The sequence below is a fragment of the Aulonocara stuartgranti genome (assembly GCF_965226115.1).
Source record: "Aulonocara stuartgranti genome assembly, chromosome: 18".
NCBI classification, from domain to species: Eukaryota; Metazoa; Chordata; class Actinopteri; order Cichliformes; family Cichlidae; genus Aulonocara; species Aulonocara stuartgranti.
This window is the reverse complement of record NC_138954.1, coordinates 3,245,874-3,266,644: the sequence shown is the minus strand read 5'-3', so window position 1 is coordinate 3,266,644 and position 20,771 is coordinate 3,245,874. Positions and strand designations below refer to the sequence as shown.

At 44.1% G+C, this 20,771-nt stretch overlaps 2 protein-coding genes across 5 annotated transcripts in view; both read right to left on the bottom strand.

Moving 5' to 3' along the window:
• hhla1 (HHLA1 neighbor of OC90) overlaps positions 1-20,771 on the bottom strand; it is a 25,306-nt gene extending 4,535 nt beyond the window's left edge. Inside the window, exons 1-14 of one of the 4 annotated variants that reach the window (XM_082514303.1) lie at positions 20,285-20,771; positions 17,515-17,610; positions 17,379-17,435; positions 15,828-15,908; positions 15,423-15,506; positions 14,560-14,643; positions 14,396-14,479; positions 14,258-14,314; positions 13,033-13,113; positions 12,867-12,893; positions 12,667-12,756; positions 10,950-11,495; positions 6,814-6,970; positions 5,485-5,567 (exon numbers count right to left, since the gene is read on the bottom strand). In XM_082514303.1, coding sequence (XP_082370429.1) covers positions 5,485-5,567; positions 6,814-6,970; positions 10,950-11,495; positions 12,667-12,756; positions 12,867-12,893; positions 13,033-13,113; positions 14,258-14,314; positions 14,396-14,479; positions 14,560-14,643; positions 15,423-15,506; positions 15,828-15,908; positions 17,379-17,435; positions 17,515-17,605 — 1,522 coding nt within the window. In that variant the 5' untranslated portion in view covers positions 17,606-17,610; positions 20,285-20,771. The remainder of the gene's footprint in view (positions 1-5,484; positions 5,568-6,813; positions 6,971-10,949; positions 11,496-12,666; positions 12,757-12,866; positions 12,894-13,032; positions 13,114-14,257; positions 14,315-14,395; positions 14,480-14,559; positions 14,644-15,422; positions 15,507-15,827; positions 15,909-17,378; positions 17,436-17,514; positions 17,611-20,284) is intronic. The other 3 variants (XM_082514305.1, XM_082514304.1, XM_082514306.1) reach the window with 3 other exon arrangements.
• The window catches only part of kcnq3 (potassium voltage-gated channel, KQT-like subfamily, member 3), a 118,019-nt gene continuing 117,786 nt past the window's right edge, over positions 20,539-20,771 (bottom strand). Inside the window, exon 17 of the transcript XR_014272846.1 lies at positions 20,539-20,570. The gene's annotated coding sequence lies outside the window, so the exon portion shown is untranslated. The remainder of the gene's footprint in view (positions 20,571-20,771) is intronic.

Here is a 20,771-nt window from a genome sequence, read left to right as displayed (position 1 = left end):
CAAAACTGCTGTTTTAAATGTGCTATATAAAAAAATTTATAGTTTTTTATTTGATTTTGATTATCATTGTCGGGTCTTCACCTCGCGATATTAAGCACGGTGAGGCGACTGTTGCTGTGATTTGGCTCTATGTGAATAAAATGTATTTTATTTAATGGAACACTAAGAGTGAAACATCAGTGGGTGACATTTCAGATGCTTCCTCCATATTTTATATACAACCAGCTCAGAAACCAACAAATCAACATCATCTTGTATTCTCTGCATGCTTACTGAGACAGACCCGGCTTTACACTCTTTGAGCAGGAAAACCATTTTCTCATAGACTTCTATACAGTCTGGGCTTTTCTGCACACCGGGTTTCGCTTCCTACCGGAAGAAAGAATGCAGACAGAACTGGAAGCTACGGCCATATTTCATGATGTCACACATCTCCAGCAGCAGCCACAGAAAGCTTCTTTTACGTCTTTCGCACATCCAGTAATTCTCTAAATGCTGCAAGACCCACAAACGGCAGCTCAGATGCTTCGGAACCAACCACATCTCCCAGAAAGCGCACGAATGGATCCGATTGGGAAACCGAGGGATTCTGCATCACGTCGGTCAGGCGGTAAGGCGGGCCCTGATTTATATTCTACTGGAAGCTAATGCAAACCATAGTTTTCAAAATGATCATCATGTGAGACTTAGGAAGACTTGAACAAGCAACTGAGAACATAAACTAACTCAGAATTTACCGAGGTTATGATTTGATTGAGCCGGTGAGTCGCCTCCTGCTGGCCATTATCAATAGCGCGGGTTTAAACCACAACCAATAAGTTCATCTACACTGAACAAAAATATCTACGTCCATGGGATGGACGTAGAGACCTAAAATTCATTCCAGATACACAATATAACCATCCCTCCCAAACAGTGGTCACAAATCAGTCCAAATGTGTGGTAGTGGGCACGTCTGCTATATTGAGATAATCCATCCCACCTCACAGGTGTGCCACATCAGGATGCTGATCTGACATCATGAGTAGTGCACAGGTGTACCTCAGACTGCCCACAACAAAAGGCCACCCTGGAATGTGCAGTTTTTTGCGCTATTGGGGGTCTGGGGACCCAGAACCGGTCAGTATCTGGTGTGACCACCATTTGCCTCATGCAGTGCAACACATCGTCGCATGGAGTCTATCCGATTGTCAATTGTGGCCTGTGGAATGTTGGTCCACTCCACTTCAATGGCTGTGCGAGGTTGTTGGATATTCGTGGGAACTGGTACACGCTGTCGTATACGCCGGTCAAGCACATCCCGAACATGCTCAATGGGTGACATGTCCGGTGAGTATGCTGGCCATGCAAGAACTGGGACATTCTCAGCTGCCATCTGCCCTGAACAATGTGAACCATGATTCATCCGTGAAGCGCACACCTCTCCAACGTGCCAGACGCCATCGAATGTGAGCATTTGCCCACACAAGTCTGTTACGGCGACGAGCTGGAGTCAGGTCAAGACCCCGATGAGGACGACGGGCATCCAGTTGAGCGTCCCTGAGACGGTTTCTGGCAGTTTGTGCAGAAATTGTTTGGTTGTGCAAACCAATTGTTCCAGCAGCTGTCTGGGTGGCTGGTCTCAGACGATCTTGAACCTGCTGGATGTGGAGGTCCTGGGCTGGTGTGGTTACACGAGGTCTGCGGTTGTGAGGCCGGTTGGATGTGCTGCCATATTCTCTGAAACGCCTGTGGAGACGGCTTATGGTTGAGAAATGAACATTCAATGCACGGGCGACAGATCTGGTTGACATTCCTGCTGTCAGCATGCCAGTTGCACGCTCCCTCATTGCTTGTGGCATCTGTGGCATTTTGCTGTGAGACAAAACTGCACATTCCAGGGTGGCCTTTTGTTGTGGGCAGTCTGAGGTACACCTGTGCACTACTCATGATGTCAGATCAGCATCCTGATGTGGCACACCTGTGAGGTGGGATGGATTATCTCAATATAGCAGATGTGCCCACTACCACACATTTGGACTGATTTGTGACCACTGTTTGGGAGGGATGGTTATATTGTGTATCTGGAATGAATTTTAGGTCTCTACGTCCATCCCATGGGGAATGGGAGCAAAAACAAAAGTGTTGCGTTTATATTTTTGTTCAGTGTATGTTGGTCAGCTGGGTAACGTTGCTGTTTATGTGTAAACTATTTTCCTTTACAGCAGCTGGGCTCCACGGTGGGAACATTTTGCTGCATAAATAAGAGAAATTGAGAGTTGGGTGATTAATCTTTCATCTTCCTGGTCTCCAGCAGCCTTTCATTTCTAGTCGGCGCTGATCGCCTCTTTAATCAGTACCAAGTACAAACGAGCGCACCCAGACTTCAGATCAGCTTCAGATGATCAACAACGATTCTCTGAGTAACAACGGAGCAAAATTAAAGTGAGATTTGATTTTTCTGTTCTCGGTCAGCAGAGCTTTGTAGGGTAAGCATGAAAACTGAATGTTTTTGTCAGCCTGTTGTCATTAAATGCTTTCTGAATTAAGTTATCGCTGTTATCGCTCCCTGTTTTCTCCTCTTTGTGAGCAATTTCTCACCATGAAACACAAAAGCAGCCTGAGAGATCCTCTGGTAATCACTCCTCGTTATTTCTCACTCCAACATTAAAACCTAGTAAAGGTTTTAGCTTCTTCTTCTCCTCATCTCTGGCAGATCCTTCCACACGAACCCAAACAGAAACCCGCCGATCATCCTATCCATATATTTAGGAATATTAAACATCCCTGGGTTTTCCTGCAGTGCTTAGAAGAGCACAACATGAATACTATCCTAAAACATTTTCATCTTCTATCATAGGGTGACAGCATAGCTTAAAATGCACCGATATGAGAAACAGTTCACCGTTTATACTTAAGATCACATCTTTCCTGTACTTCCAAACTCCTCACGCCATAGCCACTATTTTCTATGTTAAACTTACAGCTCCACATGTTTCTTTTATGCCTCATGCTGATACTTGAGTAGCTTTGCATGAATAAGCGTTTAAATTAATCACTTTTAACTCCTGCTGAGCCTCGGTGCAGCTACTGAGTCCATCCTCTGACTCAAACCAGCAGTTTTTGCTCCTCCTCCTTTGAGCCAAATTTCTCCTCATTGGCTGCCCCATAAAGTGGGTGTGGTTTTCATACTACAAGATGACATCATACAGAGCAAAGAGAAAAGAAACTGTCTGATCCATCACATTCTCAATGTATATGAGATGAATTAAATACAGAAGGTTTAATTGAGACTCAGTAATACATCTAATAACTTCTCAGTGCTCTGCAGTTTCAAACCAGCACCTTCAGGATTTGGATCAACATCAGTTGTTTTATCTGACTCCTTTCAACATACGTGATCAGACTGCTTTAACCCTTGGATGCACAACCTACCAGTACCTACACTCTTCCACGAGTGGGGTCAAAAATGACCCCAAATAGAAACAATGCATTTTGCTATAAACTCGGTTGTTATTTGTCAAAATCTTTAAAACGAAGAGTTGTAACATTCTCATATTTGAGGTATTCCTCATAAAACGTGTTTGTGACATGAGGCACTTTGCATTTTTATTTATTTTTTCATTAATTTTAAGAAATCGCAGTTTTTGTATCACTTGTATCACTTTTGTATGCTTGCTCCGCATATACTGCAGAAGCTGGGTCTTCCCTCTGAAAGGCACAAGTTGTTCATCCACTGTAACACAATCACTGAGGATGAATTTCTGCCTGCAGTTGACCAGGAACAGGCCCCATACGTAGCTGAAAGCTGCCATATGGTTTGTTTTCAGTCGGTAGGCTCTGGTCCTCTTGTCATCAAAGTGCAAGAAACGGCGAATATCTTTAAATCTTTGAATTGACATAGTGGCCTTGTACAATAGGTTATGCAGAGGACTCCCAAAAAGCACACCAACTGGTACATCCCAGTTCTTCTCACTTCCTGCAAAAATGGTCAATCAAATGAAGGCCAGGAACTTATGTTTGATTATATTTTTCCACTCTTTCCCCTGTCTGTGGCTACTCTTCATGCCTCCATGTTTGTGTATGACAGCACCTCTTCTATTATATTATCAGACATGAACATCTTCCATGCATTTACTGGGGAGACAGTACTAAACCCAACTGCAAGCCCTGGCTGACTAATTCAGAATATTGTGGCTAGAGCAGTAAGAGGGGCTCATTCTGTTAGACTCAATATCCATTTCCTCTTCAGAGGACTCATCGGAGGACTCCTCTGTATCTGACTGGCCTTGTTAAGTGGGGGGGACAATAGTCTGGGTCCTCTATATCTGAGATGTCAGATTCTGAGTCAATGCCTCTGATGGGCTCTTCATCCCATCCGTCCTGGATCATTTGTAAGTCCACAGGGATCCTTGCTGGCCTCATAGCAACCATGCTACTTTAAATATTTTTTAAAAAAAAACATCAGAAAGGACAATGTTTGAAATACACAGGAAACTATAAACAGGGCTGCACATAAATGGTCCTCAGGTGCGCATTTGCAGAACCAGATAAGAAGTTGGAATGCGTGTTTGCGAACATAAGATGTTCTGGAGGAGGACAGACATTTGTTCAGAACTCTTAAAGATGCCAAAGAAGCAAGCTCCGTAGGCAATAACTTTGGTGTTCCTCCACAACAAAAGAAGCGCCTATTCTCTGAATTTCCGGGAATACTTTTATTTTGACAGCGAATGCACACCTGCAGACCACTTATGTGCAGCCCTGACTATAAATCACTTATGTTACTGTGTAAAAATTAATTCTTGATCCATCAGAAGTGTAAGTGGGTCAGTGAGAGTTGCTAAGAATGAAAGTTTCATAGAAGATTCCATAGGAACTGCTTGGGGTCATTTTTGAGTGGGGTAGAGATACAAAAACTGCATTTTTTTTAAATTAATGAAAAAATAAATAAAAATGCAAATGGCCTCATGTTACAAACATATTTTATGAGGAATACCTGGAATATGAATATATTACAACTTTGCATTTTAAAGATTTTGAAGAAAAACAACCCCTGGGGTCATTTTTGACCCCACGTGTGCATCTAAGGGTTAAAATCATCTGTCCATGAATCGTTCGTCACTATGAATCGTCTTCATGTTCTCAGTGTGAAAATGTCTATTTTTTTATTACTTTCTTTCCTGTTAGCTCAAACATTTTGGAGGTGCATGTTTTCTTCAAGTTTCTTGGTCAAAATCTTAACAAACTCCTACAAAATCAATAGATAATGTTGTGGCCGACTGCATATTTTACAGAAATATTTTACCGATTTGAAAAGTTTACTCCTTTTCTCTTCAAACATCAATAAAATATGCAGTTTGCCCCGGGGCGCCCAAACTCTTTCATACGGCTGTATCAGGCTGAAGCGCTGAGTTTATAATTTGCTGCTGCAGGTGTTGGTTTTACTGCACAGGGAGTCTCGAGCATCAGAGCCCGGCAGGTCAATGACTCATGCTGTCCACTTACTTCTGGAGAAGGAGACCCTCCTGACCCGCCGACACACTTCAGAGGTGTGCTTCTCATACCAGAGGTGGCTGTCGTCACAGTACCTGCAAGACAAGATGACAGCATGAAGCGCTGACCTTGAGCTTCTGCTTCAGAGTCAGCTCGCCATGAGTGGGAACTTCAGCTTTCAACAGACAGAAATCAGGCTTGTTTTGAGCCACATGTCCGAGAATATACATTTTAATTGATGATTAACCTGCAAGCAAATACAGTCTTTACATGGAGGTGGTCACGGTCTCTGATCACACCAAAGCATTCCCAAAGCAGCGAGCAGACATAAATCTCTCCAGGACGTCCTGAGTTTGCCCAGGGAGTCTCCACCAGGTAAGACATGCCTGAAACACCTCACCTAGGAGGTGTCCCTCTCAGGTGACTTCAGATGTGTCAAAAAAAAGGAAAAAAAAGGTTTTGGCAGCAGGGGAATTAAACCACCAGGACTTCCACCCTGAACGCTGCCCGGCCCACAGACCACTTCACCTCCACAGCCCGACCTGCTGAGCGATCAGGCCAAAGAGCCACAGCTGTCTGGCCTCTTCCTCTGACCCAGCTCCAGCACGGATCCTGGGGAAGGTAACTCGCTCTTTTTTTCTTCTTCATCATTCGTAGTAAGAGCTGTAAGCCCCAAACAGGAGAATGGCACAGGCGTTAACCCTCAAACAAGCAGGGTAAGAAAAGTCAGAGCACCTCTGACGCCACAAGGATTACACCAGGAGCTCAGTGATGCCCCGGCTCAGATCTGGGATGTCAGGCTTGTATTTAACCACATGGGGGCCAAAAGAAACTACTGAGCATCATTTTGAGTTGTTGCAATTTATTAAAATTTCAGCCAAATCGACTGACCTGTCGCATCATTGTTTCACTTTGATTTTCAGGTTTTTTTTTTAATCCAGCCCTCTGCAGGTCGATAATCTTTGTTTCCATCAAACAGCATGAATAACACATTGTCCGGTCCTTCTCAGTGTACATACCCAGCATGATTTCTTCTCATTTTCTGAGCAGTGCTCATTAGATCGAGAACACAAACAGCTTCATTTTAACATTTGCTGCTGTGAACTGTGAACTGAATGACGTCAGCCACTCATTCTTGTTAAGAATACTTCAGAAAGCTTCACCCTGTAATTTCTGTCTACCTGTGTGTGTCTGTGCCTTACACTGCCGGGGTTTATTGTGGCCACCTAAAGAAGTGCAGCAGCTGAGAGAAATAAGTGATGCAACACTCTGAGCAGGAGTACAATTCAAACCGCCGTCTGCAGCGGTGCTGTCTGGAGGCAGCAGGGGGAATTTGCCGACCTTTTCATGCGCGTCTTGTGGCTGAAGGGTCTGCACAGGCACTGGGAGAAGAACTTGCACAGCTCGAGGACGCAGGGCTGCAGCTTGTGGGCGCCGACGGTCGTGGCGGCGCCGGGGACGGACTCGGCGCTCAGCTCCGGCCTCCTCCAGGGACAGCCTCTCAACACACAGAGAGAAGAACGTCAGTCGTGAACTGGCTTAATTAATCTGTGTGTTCTGCAGGAGAAAATCTAATTAGGAGGTGATGTCCACAGACAAAAGGTGATCGTCACATTAAAGATGATAAACATATCATAAATTAACCTTTAAAAGCTCACAGAACATTCAGATGAATTTTAATTGCGTGCTCGTCCACATGCTGCACGTTTTTGTTCGCCTTGCAAACAGGATCACGATGGGAAAAATCTTTTCCTATTCAAATTTAAACCAACAAGAGGGATGTTTGGTCGCTGGTGTGGAAATGCAGCACAAAGGATTTCATCCTGGAGCGTGATTAACATCAGCTTGGCAACACAACCAAAAAAAGCACGCACAGAATCTGCTTTTCATACATGGGACATTTTAGAGAACATATTACAGACGGTGTGATGACGTGAGGGAAGGCGTGCACACTATTGTCAGTGTCGCTCTGATGGTGTCATTGGAATAGTTTCCAGCTGAATGAAGCTGCAGTCAGTCGGGAAAATTTCAAGAAAGTTTCTTGAAAAGCTAAAAAACCTGAGGCTGAGGAGTTTCCTCTGCAGCAGGGGCAAAGTTCAGAGTTCAAACACTGAAAGGGTTGGCTGAGAGGAGACCTTCATGATGAAAGTCTGCAGAGAAACCTGAACAGAAACATACAGAGTGGACTTTGGACCTGCAGAGAGCTGGACTGATACGTTCAAAATCCCACAGAGTCGTGTTAAAATGTTCACCTTTACAGCAGAAATAAGCACGTCCTGAAGCAAAAACACCGCCCGCCTCTGTGACGTTTCCTCCTTTGTCACAACTGCACGACTGTGATCATTTTTATAACTCACCTTTTTCAATTAGATCAAGCTTAAAGTTAAAGTTGGGGGTGTGGCTGCTTTGATTGACAGGTAGATGCTGTTAGGTGTCTCCTAGGCCCCGCCTCCACATCAGTAAGTCAGATCTGCAGTCTTTGGTGTTTGTGTTGCTTCATTTTTCCCATATTTACTGAATTTTCTTGGCTGCCTTCTGTAAACCGATCAGCTTCAGTTCCCTTTAAACCTCAGTGCTCTTCTGTCCTTCACGTTTGTCCTGCAGCTCATCCAAACCTCCATCTGCTTCTTCTCCATCACCACTAGCCGCTACACTCCGGCGGGTCCCGTCCTACCGCCTACTGCTGCTGGGGCTCTGCCCTGCGATGTAGCTTCTAATATTTTATAACTCTGTGCTTCAATAAATTATGTTCAGTTCTCTCAGAGTCTCTCTCCTTATTAAACTGCAGTCACTGAACACGAACCATCGATTCTGGAGCAGTTTTAATGCAAACATCCAAAAAGTCTGTGCTTCACTTTTGGTGAATTAAAATTCTGGTATTGTGTTCGTCTTTCACTTCACATTAATTAGCAGATGACTGTGAGTGTGCAGCTCACTATGATTCAACGATAACTCAGCTCTGAAACATGGATTTAGTTACATTTGTAACTTTGTAACATATTGTAATATTAAGTTTACTTAGTTACTGTTCCTACTGTCGTGGAGCAACTGTAACCACATAACTTCCTCTGGGATTATTCTGATTCTGCCACGCCCATCTTTTATTTACAGTCTATGTTTCCATGGTGACACACGGAGCTGTGATGGTGTGGGGGGGCTTCAGGCAACAATGAACCCACAGCAGCTTCCTGCAGAGACACAGCAGCACGTGAGGTTTGAGGGTCATGTGACTGACGAACTGCTGAAAACCTGACGTGAACTCATGAGTTCAGCCAACAAGTGTCAGTTTTCCTTCTTCAGCATCATTGTGAAGAGGAGAAAATCAGTCAGCAGGTGAACTCATGCAGCTTTTCATCTGAGCTCCTGTCTCCAAATTTACTCATCATTTCATTTTAATTTGAACAGAAATAAACACAAAAACAACAACGACCTGATTTTCAGCGTTCATTCCTGAGCGTGTGTGTGTGTGTGTGTGTCAGTCAAACATCAGCCTCCACAGGCCGACACTCAGACATGTGCAGCTGGGTGACAAACGCTCATTTCACTGCACGCTAATGACTCGCTGACAAATTGCACAGGATGCTCCGGCCATCTGATTGTTGCTAGGCAAAAATCAGAGGAGGGGACGGGAGCATTGGGGGCGCAGCTGTTATCTGCAGTGTGGTGTTACTGCCATCTAGTGGCTGTGCTGGGAAAGGTGAAGAAACACACTGAGCGCCTCACAGGTGATATCTTAGGAGCCACAACCATCACGTGCTGCTCGACATTAATGCAGCGCAGGGCACCGGGCACATCAACAGCAGGCGCTGGGTTTGGACTCGCTGCTGGTAACAGATCGGAACATTTCTCTAACTTTTCTCACTCATTTGTTGGACAAACTGTAACAATCATGATTACGATCACCTGTTTCAGTTTACATCACCGTCACATTATTTACCCCATTCCTGTCCCAGTTTTAGTCCTGAAACCCCAGAATGGCTGTGAATGAACAGATGACACAAGCCAAACCTGAGATATGCTGAATTCATGCTGCCAACGTTTACATAAAAACACCGGCGGCGTCAGCCTCCTTGTGGAGACACGTGTGGTATCAAACTCCTGCATCACATTGTTCTCAATTTATCATAGTCACAAGATTTTCAGAAACCTTGACCACTGATTTTAACCTCGGGGTCAAAGTCACTATGATTCAAACTTGTCAGAGAGTTTTAGTAGATACACCCATTGTATAGATGCTCCTATGTCACCTCGTACTCTCGTTATTACATTCACACACTTGCATGTCCATGCCACCCGCCCGTCACGTCATGATAATCGGCCGTTTACAGCTGAGGGATAAAAATCCAAGAAAATATACGAAGGGTGTCCCAGCAGGAGGGTCCTGGGTTTGAATCCAGCCCAGGGCCTTTCTGTGGGAGTGTGTGGGTGTTCTCCAGCCTCCTCCCACAGTCAAACACATGCAGTGAGTGTGAACGTTGCCTCTGTGTGTCCCGTCTTCCTCCCTGACCTATGATAGCTGGGAAGGCTCCAGCCCCGCGTGGCCCTGAACTGGAGAAGCGTAAGAAAGTGGATGCTTGTTGTTTTTCTACACAGTCTCAACTTTATCTACCGTGGGTCACACTATTTATGCAAATTACACTATATTCAATTAGTGAATGTGCATTTCACATATTTTAATCCATTGTCACATAAAATAGTCTTAATGTACGTTAACGGCTGGAAACAGTTGACATTTGAATCCGTATTCATTTTCCTCACGATGTAATTATGGAATTTCATAACGAGCTCCTGGTTTACGCTGAGTGCAGCAGACAGATAAACGCTGAACGCTTGGCCTTAATTTGACTTTAACCTCTGCAGCTTAAAACCCATCAAAGCTTTCACACAGGAGGCTGCGAGCCTGCGTTACCATGGTTACTATCTGCAGCATGGCTTCCCGTGCCACACACACACCTTTCTCCTGGCTGAAATTGAATCAGTGCCGCTGGTGTGTCCAGAAATGACAAAGGAAGGCTGCAATGTGATTAGAGTCGCTTTGTGAGAGCAGGTCAGTGGGCGGAGTCAGACTGTGGCTACAGTGATGTTACACAGGTCTCCATGTTTGATTTCCTCCGTATCCATTCATCAATAACGACATAAAATCACTCGTCTGTCCTTATGTTTCCCAACAAGCCGTCATCATGGGTCACAGTGAACCCGTCGCCATCTTCGTCTGTCCAGCAGGTAAAACTGTGAGAACTTCTTCAGAACTGAAGAAGCTTCTCGGATGAGAGGAGAAACGTCTTCATGAAACTTAAAGAAGTCCAGATTTTCTCTCATGTATTCCTCTGGTGCATTTTTGGTTTTATTCATTTTTTATTCTGGTTATTTGCCACATTTCATCTTTTTTATTTTGAGAAACACACAAGAGCATCTTCCTCACTGCTGAAGCTACAAAATAATTCATATTAAAATATCTGAAAGAACAAATCGTTTACCTGGTTTCTCCGTTGGCTTGCTGGGAGTTGTAGTTCCTCTAACCAGAGGCCCTGTAGTCCTCCTGGGCACCGTGGGTCCTGCTGAGGCTCGCACAGGTGGAAGTCTCGTGGAATGAACTGTGGACGTCGTGTGCGGGGCTGCTGTGCTTGTAGACGGCGGCGTGCGGATCAGACTAACTGCTGGTGAGAAGGTTGAAGCTCTGCCCGGCGTCGTGGGTAATCGTGGTGCTGCTGTGGTGGGAGCTGCAGCAGTCGGAGCGGCGGTGGTGGTGGTTTGCCGTTTTAAGGTTGTAATTGGTGCTAAAGTTGTTTTTTCCACTATAGTTCCACTCTGAGAAGATGCCACAGTGGGCGTGGTCCCCCTTTGTGTCGTTACAGCTCTTGCGGTCATGCTTGGCGCCATGGGTTGCTGGATTGTCTCCGGTGTTTCGGCTGTAGTGTAACTCTGAGGCTTGACGGTCGTAGGCTGTGGAGCTGTTGCGAGCGGCTGAGCTGTGGTGACCTTCGCTGTAGATGCAGCTGCTTCATCCACAGCTGTTGGTGAAGCTGATAAACCAAGAGAAAGAAATAGGCTCGATTTTCTGTCTCCACAAGAGTGAAAGCAGGACGCAGCCATCATGGGACTGAAGACAGAACCACGTGTTAAAAAATAAACACGTTTACAGGCTGAGTCAGCAAACAGGTAAAGCTTAAAGGTGTCCTCGACTCCACCTCAGCAAACTGGACCTCTCCACTGTGTCCATGCAATTTAAACTTTTAACAGAACCTATGCATATAACTGTAATCTGTACACAGTCATATAAACAGCAAACAACAACAATAAACAACAAAACTACTTCATTAAACTTCACCAAAAACAAACAAAACAAACCGAGAGACAGAGAGTGGGAGCATCAGTGGTCTGATCAACATTTTAGTACACTACAGGATTTAAAAAGGCTCGATGACCACAGAAGACCAGATGGGGGATGATCACAGGATCTTTTCCATGGTAAAAAAAAACCCCCACACCTTTATAGGAAAGAAACACCCTTCAGAAGGTAGCTGTATCCAAGCACAGGGAAGACAGAGGTTTCACACTGAGATGCAAACCAGTGCTGAGTCTCAAGGACGGAGGCAGAGCAACAATGAACATATGAAGCTAAGATCAACCTGCATCACAACCACAACAAGAAAAAAAACGCACAGGAGGCTTGAACAGGTAACAACGTACATCATACGACACTGGCTGTAAAACAGTGTGACGCACAGACGCATCGCTTCCTTTAGCCAATAACTAATGTTTCTCAATCATGTGACACGACACTCGACCACGGAGAGAGCTACACACTCTGCTGAGATTCACAGCTCAATAACATGACAATGAAAAGTAAAAAAGACCCTGGCTGCAGTCGCTCCGTGTGCTCAAAGATCAGTCTTTTGGTCTTCCTGGTATTTCTCACACAAACAATTTCTCCTAAAAATTAAAACCTAGCATCTGACTGACTTCATTATACTTTTAAAAACCTGAACAATCTCTTTTATTTAGTGTTCATTCATGCATATCCTTTTAAATGTGCTTCCAGTTCTTTGTTTTACACATTTGGTTGTGAACATCAGAGATAAACCAGCTTAATCCTGATTAAACTTTGGAAACCGAGTCTGGCCCGAACTTCCTGACAGATCGAGCTGTGAAGACGAGCCAAACGCTGAACGCCGGCCTCCTGGAGAGACTCACCATGTGCGGTTGAATGGACTCTGCTGGTTAGCATGGAGCTCATCCCAGATGGAGAGATGTGACTCAGATTCGTGGGCAGTTGGTGCCATTCTGAGATTTAAAATAGACAATTTGAAGAGGAGAATTAAGCGGCTCTTCGAGCGTCTGGTTGATGACAGCAGATGCTTGAAGGGGCCTGTTAAAGGTCCTGATGTACTCACCGACAGGGAGCCGGAAGGAGATGTTAGCTGGTTCAGAAAGACAAAGTGGGGAAAAAGAAAGTAATGAAAAAGAAGACATAATGAGCTCTACACTGATCTGGTGCTGTTCGTTTTAATCTGCCACCTGCTGGTCATCAATGAATCCGTCACAAACCAGTGAACAGACCTGTGTGCGGTCCTTCCACGATGGTCTGGTTGAAGAGCGGCGTGATGGAGCCGACGTCCCACAGCTCAGGCACCTCTCTGCCTGGACAAAACACAACGTCGCATTCAGACAGACACCTTCATCAGCAGCATCATCATCAGCCTCATCTTTGATGCCAGAGATGTTAAACTCATTTTACAGGGAGGACTGCGCACAGCCCACCGATCCAACGTGGGCCAAACAGTGAAACGCCAATCAACAAAGTTTAATTACACATTTAGAAAAAGAAAAAAGGGGCAATTTCTACAGTATGTCTCAGCTTCCTACGTGATGAAGATGAAATAAATGTGTCGGCATGATGTAAACTGTGTGTGTGTCTGTAGGAGAAGCTGCAAAACATGAAAAGTTAAAAATATAATAAATATACGCCCTCCTACTTATTTTACAAAGCGGTCCAGCGGGCCCCGGGCCTTATGTTTCACACCATTGCCTTATACACTATATGAAAGATTTTTCAGGTATACTACAGGAGCATTTATAAGGTTTAGTCATATATTTTATCTCTTTAATCGCTCTCTGAGGTCTGTGGAAGATAACAGAAGCTTCCCCACCAGGAGGCGCTGTTTTACCAACTGCGATTGTTTTTGGATCTGCTGCTCTTTGACCTTTTGAGAGCTCTTTTTAGCCCCTCTGCAGGATGCTTTGCTGTGTTAAAGTGTAAACAGAAAAAATGTTTTGTTGATGTTTACGTGATATCTCTTTAAAACCAAACATGGAGATAAGGTCACATAACTGTTTCTTCACATTCTGCTGAGAGCTTTCATTTTTAAATGTTTAAAAACACAAACATTTATAAAAAGTTCCTCAGTTTCAACCTCATCTTATCTGATTTTTGGCTTTTAAAAATGCTTCACCATGAAATAAATCAAGGGAGAAAATAAAAATGTGATACACACAAAGGAAACACCCTGTGGGCTGAACTACTGGAATATACCCAACACATTTCTTACTGCTTGTTCTCAGAACAATAAAGATTCAGCTTTTAAAAACAGTTTATAGTTTCACACAGCTATAATAAATCTGACTCCTTTCTTGTGAGCATGGACCGGGTATCAGTCTTAGACGTGGGTCAGGAGCAGGAAGAAAAGGTTTCTACTTCTAGACCTCTGTGAGGATAAAATAAGCATGCAGTGTCATTCCCCCAGGCCTCAGAACTTTACTCAGGACAGAGGAGGCCTACACATACCCATCTTACCGGCCATCACGCAGATGTAGATACAGTCTGAGTTATTCCTCTGGCTCACTGAGACACAAGCAGACAACACGCCGTTAGCCAGAGACACAAACACATCATATAGCGTTTCATTTAAATAGCAGCTACCACCTGAGAGTATCGAGGAGGATTTAAAGAGCTCGTGCAGGTAGCTTGTAGAGTTTCCCATCACATCCAGCAGTATGGCTGTAAAGTCTGATGGGAAACAAAAACAAGTTTACATGCAGCAAACTGCACGAAGCGTAAAATGAGGCCGAACGTTCGAATCCTCCTGCCTGTTAGGTCGTTGGTCTCGTTTGTGACGCAGTAGCAGAATCGCCTCCTGAACACGCTGCTTTCTATGCTTCCCACACTGGAAACTGCAAAACACACAGAAACTGTTCAGAGAGCACAAAGTCATTCATGGATTTAAAGTTTAAGACGTGTCAGGACGACACGGCCTCCAAACATCTGCTGACCTGCGTATTTCCAGCTTGTTAGTCTCAGCTTCTGCTAGCAGAGCTTTGCATGATTAACAGTTTAAAATAATCCTCATTTATCTTATTCTGAGCATTGATGCAGTTCATGCTCCGCCTTCAATGCTCTGTTTTAGCTCTTCTCCTTGGGCGCCCGGGGCCTTTGCCCAGCTCAGATGAACATATTAGGCATGTCTCCTCTTGATGACATCATACAGATGATCCCACAGCAGGAAAAAAACTGTATGAAACTGTCCATACACTGACCTCACGACTGAGTGGATAACAACACAGCCACCACTGGAACAGGAGATATATGACAGATAATAATCAAAGTAACAGAATAAGTCCTCCTTAACAAAGTTTGGCAAATAAGATTATTTCTGTAATATGTTAGGACACGTCCTCGGTGCTTTATTTTGCAGTTTTAAATAAAATAATGGGTTCTTCCCTTTCTCAGCCTTCACCAGTGCATCAAACTTCACGACTGACCCTAAAGGTAACAATCTGACACGATTAAAGAGAAAGTCTCGTCTTAAGAGTAGAGATGGTTAACATGCGGTGGTGTAATTACTACACATTCACACCACCAGATGGCAGCATAGACAAATGCAGCCTTCGCGTTACTCTTTGCTGTCTGCAGCTTCGGAGGAAGCAGACGTTTGTAAGGAGAGAACATTTACTGTTGTAGACCAACAGGGTGAGTTTGTGCAGAGCCAGGGAGCTGTAGGACGTGACGCTGAGCAGAGAGAAGAGCTGCCGGGAGCCTGCAACACAAAACAGGCGAACATGTGAGCTCACACAGCCTTAGATGCATTATTACATACAGGAGAGCACTGCGTTCACTAATGACAATCTCATGATTAAGGAGAAAAGTGCAATAATCAGTAAGAGGACGGGGTCGATGTTGCGACCTCGTCAATGAGCCTGAAAATCAAAATCAGAGTTAAAATGTTAAAACTGGGCTGAAGGGAAGCTGCTCTTTGAGCGCACTGCTCCTTTAAATGTTGAGTCCTCTCTGCAGTTCAAAACCAACAGAAGTGTGACTCTGTGGTTCAGACCTGAGAGACAGCGACAGGACAACGTACCCGAGTGGCTGGAATTTATTAAAGTATTGACGAGCGGCGTGAGGTCGATGGCAGCGGGGTCGATGTGCTCTGCTGGGATTTCTGGGAAATAAAAGCAGAGCGTGAAGTCAGCGGGAGCTCGTTCTGGGTGTAATCTCCGTTATGGAGACAGCAGCATCAGCAGAATGAGCCAGTGTAATTACTGGATGTACTGGAAGGGAAAAAAGTGACAGTTACCCAGAGGAATGGGTCCCCGGGGGGCGGGGCAGTTATTTAAACAACACAAGGTCAGTGTAACAGTTGGTCTAATCGGCATTTCACTGAACATTTCAGTGATACAACCCAGAGCAGGTTCACAGATGTTAGCTGATGACTTCTCTGAAGTGTGTGTTGGTGATGACGGTATTTACCGTTAGACAAACTGCTCCTCTGGGACGTTAACGACGTCTTTAACATTCGGGGTTTGAGTTGGTAAGCTTTGGACTGAAGCCTGATGAATGGCACATTTTATGCAAATTAACTGAGTTTTAGTTACAAAAAGGAGGATTTTTTCCACATATTTCTTAACATTGACCAACTGTACCCTCCATCCATCACCGCTGCAGCATCCTCAGCAGAGGCCCAGACCTCCACCAGCAAATCCAGGCAAACACTGAGGCGTTCCCAAGCTAGCTGGAAGATAATCTTCAGCAATTTGCCAGGAACTCCTCACCTAGGAGGTGTGCAGGAGTCAGATTCCCAAACCAGATCAACTAGCTGAGCTTCACCGTTTGGAGGAAGCTCGTCTCAGCGGCATCCTATCGGTCACTAGCCAGAGCTCGCGGTTGTTCGTGGGCGTAGATCGAGCAGTAAATCATTAACTTTGCTTCCACGCTCTCTCTTCACCACAACGGATCAGTCTGTCCATCTCCTGCTGTCCCCCCCCCCTCACTTGTGAACCCAGAGCTCCACCCTTTCCCAGCTGTGAAGCTTGGTATTCATTGACTTTCTATCCATCCTCTTCCACATATCCTTATCAAGGTTGTGGGGGGGAGGGGAGACATACAGACATAGACATAGACATACAGACATACATCTGTCTGTATGTCTGTCTGACATACAGACAGAAAGGCCGCGGCCAGGTGGAGGATTCGAACCCAGGACCTTCTAGGTGTGAGGCGCCAGTGTTAACCTTATTCAATTAATATATTCAAATATCACCTGGTTAAAGAAACAATATAAAAAAGAAATCTGACATGTTCAGTGACTCAGTCTGTGCTGTGATGCAAACCCAGAAAGTTTTTTATTATTCAGAAACTGCAAACCTCAATAAACATAGTTTCCTGAATGTAGTGGGGGACAGTCGTGATCTTTAAAAAGATATTCATATAAAAAATACACTGAAGCCAGTTGTGTGCGCCTCCACATCAACTGTGTGTAGGGTTTTTATTTTTGCTAGGTGACAGCGCTGCAGTCGAAGTACTTTGTGGGGCTTTAAAGTTTCTTTGTTCGAGCTGGAAAACAAAACGTTGAGACGTATTTGGCAGCCACAGTATGTGAACAAGCAGAATGAGAACCAAGGAGGAAAAATACCCGTGGAGTCAGCAAAGTCTCTCCTGTGCCTGTCCTCCTGCTGTCTGCAGATCAATGCTGGAGGAAACAAAAACAGCAGTTATTACTATTATTAATAATTAAACCAAACAATAGAGCCTTTATAGCCTCGGCCTACCTTGGCTCACGAGCAGGAGTATTAAAACTGCAGAAACACAGATTATGAAAGAGAAGCGTGGATGCTGTGTGAACCTCCAGGAGCCTGCCATGACTGCTGCAAACACAAACAGCATGCAAACGTTCACTCTCAACATAAAAATACAGCTTTTAGTGGGCTACATGGTTAGCACAAGGGCAAAGCCACCAAACCCCGTGAATTTGCATCTCATGTAAGCTGCAACAATCAGCTCATATATGAGAGACACGTTGCTCTGTAGAAATCAGCCTCACACACAAACAGAGCAGAGAGCCAGGAGTTACAACATAAAAGCTGAATAGATCATCGTCACATTAGTGCTGGAGATGACGTTAAAAGTAATTATTGTAACACTTTGTAATGCAGCTGAGGGTGTAATTACCCTGTAACGGAATGAATTTCAATGCATTTTATTTGACATTACAGTGTAATCGAATACTTAAAGCTAGGTCTGTGAGAGTAAGGATGTAACAGGGTGTAAGTCAGGCTTTTACAGGAAACAAAGAAATAATTATACTGTAAGTAAATGTAAGAACACTGTACTTCTACTGTAAGTACAATGTACGTACTTCCAATAGAAGTACATGAGTCCACTCCATAATACAACCCCACAGAGTGGAGCATATTTATGATGCAAGCTGTGGAAATAATGTTTGTTTTTCTGCAAACTTACCGTGAAACTGAGCACTACATCAAATTACTTACAGTATAATTATTTCTTTGTTTCCTGTAAAAGCCTGACTTGTTGTTGACACTCTGATTGTAGTGTACCTACCTTTAAGTATTTGTAAGTAAATATAATTACATCAGAATTTTAAATCAGATGCACTGAAATTCCATTTGATTACAGGGGAATTACACCCTTAGTGGTGGCCCACCAAAACAAATAAACTCAACAGAATGAGGCCATAAACATCTGTGTATAGCTCTGAAAGCTAATAACTGAAGCTGAGTTGGGGACTGGCCGTACTTTAATGTAATACTAATTTAAACCATTAGGTGGTGCAGTGAGTCTAGATAACCTTTATCCAGGTAAATGATGAAACACACATTTCTTCTGTAAAAATGCAAAGTCTGTGCAGGAAACAGAGAAGAGGCTAAAGAGAACTACAGAAAGTTAAAGATCCAGAAACATCTGAACATCTGGTGATGAACGCGTCGGCCAATTAAAACACATCAGCCTCTCTCTGCACACTGCAGGTAAACTCTGTGCCTCCATCAAACACCTTCAAAAGAGTGTCGGGTTTGTGTAAAAAACGTCACTGTGAAGGACCAGGAAGTCCTTCACAGTGACGTCATGATGACTCTATAATCCCACCAGTAGACCCAGTGCTCCCCAGAATGTCGGTAAAGATTTTTAGGAGCTTTTACATTAAATTTTCTTGGCATCTAATTTGCGTTTTGTGCGTTCAAAGTAGGGCTGCCACGATTTGTCGACTAGTCACGATTACGTCGACTATCAAAATCGTCGACGACTGATTTAATAGTCGACGCGTCGTTTGAAGCTTTGTAAGATCCCAAAAGACGCAGGAATAAGTAGCAGGATTTAAGAGTGTAATAACGGACTGAAACAGAAGATGGCAGCACTGCATGTACAAGGATGCCAGCTGCCGTTAAACCCCGAAGAAGAAGAAGAAGAAGAAGAAGCAGCTTTGTCCCAGAATTCATAGCGCGGCCCAGCTTAGTTTCCAACAATGGCGGTAGCTAGTTAGTTTTAATATTACTCTTATTATTCTTTCTGGGTCACAAAATAAACGTTTAACATATTTTCAGGCGAGAATGTAGCTGTGTAAACCTCAAATATCGGCTCAGTTTATCAGGACACCGCATATTTTCAAAAGCGCTCCGACGTTTTCGGAGACGTCTGTTACCCACTAGCTCGATAGCTAGCCGGGGGCTAGGTCACTAGCGCTGTGAGAACACCGGACTCCCGGCAAATCGTTTTCAAACCCACCGCCGTCTTTCGCTACTCAGGTTAAATATATATGAGTCACTTAGATAAATTAAAAATGTTGTTGTTTGGCTTTTTTTTTCAGTATTTTATTTGTTCCTGAGTAAATCGGTTTGTCTGAGATTAAAGTTATAGTTTTTACACAGCTGAATAAACGTCAAGCAGACAGCTGATCATCAGAAGTGTGAGATGCTGGAGAATATACTCCGGTGTCCTGTTATATTTTAGATAGCAAGGAGTTTATTAAACTTCACCGAAACAATCTGCAAATTTCATTAAAATTGAATAAACTATCATCTTGTCTTTATCTTTAGTTAGCACCTTAAAAGCTTAAAGCTGTAAGCTAATGATAGTTATATAAGAGCAGATGCTGCTGGTGCAATAAGCTGTAGTTTTACGTCCAGTGGATGATGATCTGATTAGTCGACTAATCGCATAAATAATCGGTGACTAGTCGACTATCAAAATAATCGTTTGTGGCAGCCCTAGTTCAAAGAAAGTCTTCCTCAGTCTAGTCACTGCATTTCTGTATTTCTTGACTCATCAATTCTGATCAAGATAAAAATCACACACATGCACAGTCACAGGTTTCACAAATCAAAGTCAAAGCAAACTTTTTCTTTTCAAAGTGAACCGTCTTTGTTTCCATAAAAAGAGGAAAATATATTGTTTTTACAGCAGCAGCACTCAAAGTTCACAGCATTCAAAATTTTAACTCCAATTCTTCGATAGTTTGACCTGCCATAATATTATTATTATTATTGGCTCCCAGCTAAAATAAAACCAGTGAACACGTCTCACCTGCTGCTTGAATTCACCTGCAGCCCTGCGGAGCCTCCACCAGCCTCCACCCTGCGGTCACACACCGGCGGTCAGATAACGATTAAACAACGCCTGTTTTCTCCCCTCTGAACATCAGCGGGCTGACAGCTCAGCGAGCTCTGGCTGCAGGCCGGGTACTGATCCAAACTCACTCCTGCAGCTGCACTGCAAGAAATATCCAACTGCAGGTGCTGCACTACACTGCCCCCCAAAGGCAGAGACAGGAACTGCAGGAGGCTCTGAAAGCCTGGAGATCGACTTCATGCTGTTTGACGGTGATGAGAACAGAAAACTGTACTTCAGCAAGTCGTTTTGACCATGTCTACGTTCCTAATTGCTGCCACGTGATTGGCTGGTTATATATTTGTGTTAGGGAGCAGTTGGACAGTTGTTTCTGTAAAGTGACAGGTCAGTGTAAATTTAGTCAGTCAGACACTTCAGGTGAGGTCAGGCTGCTGTGTGTGGC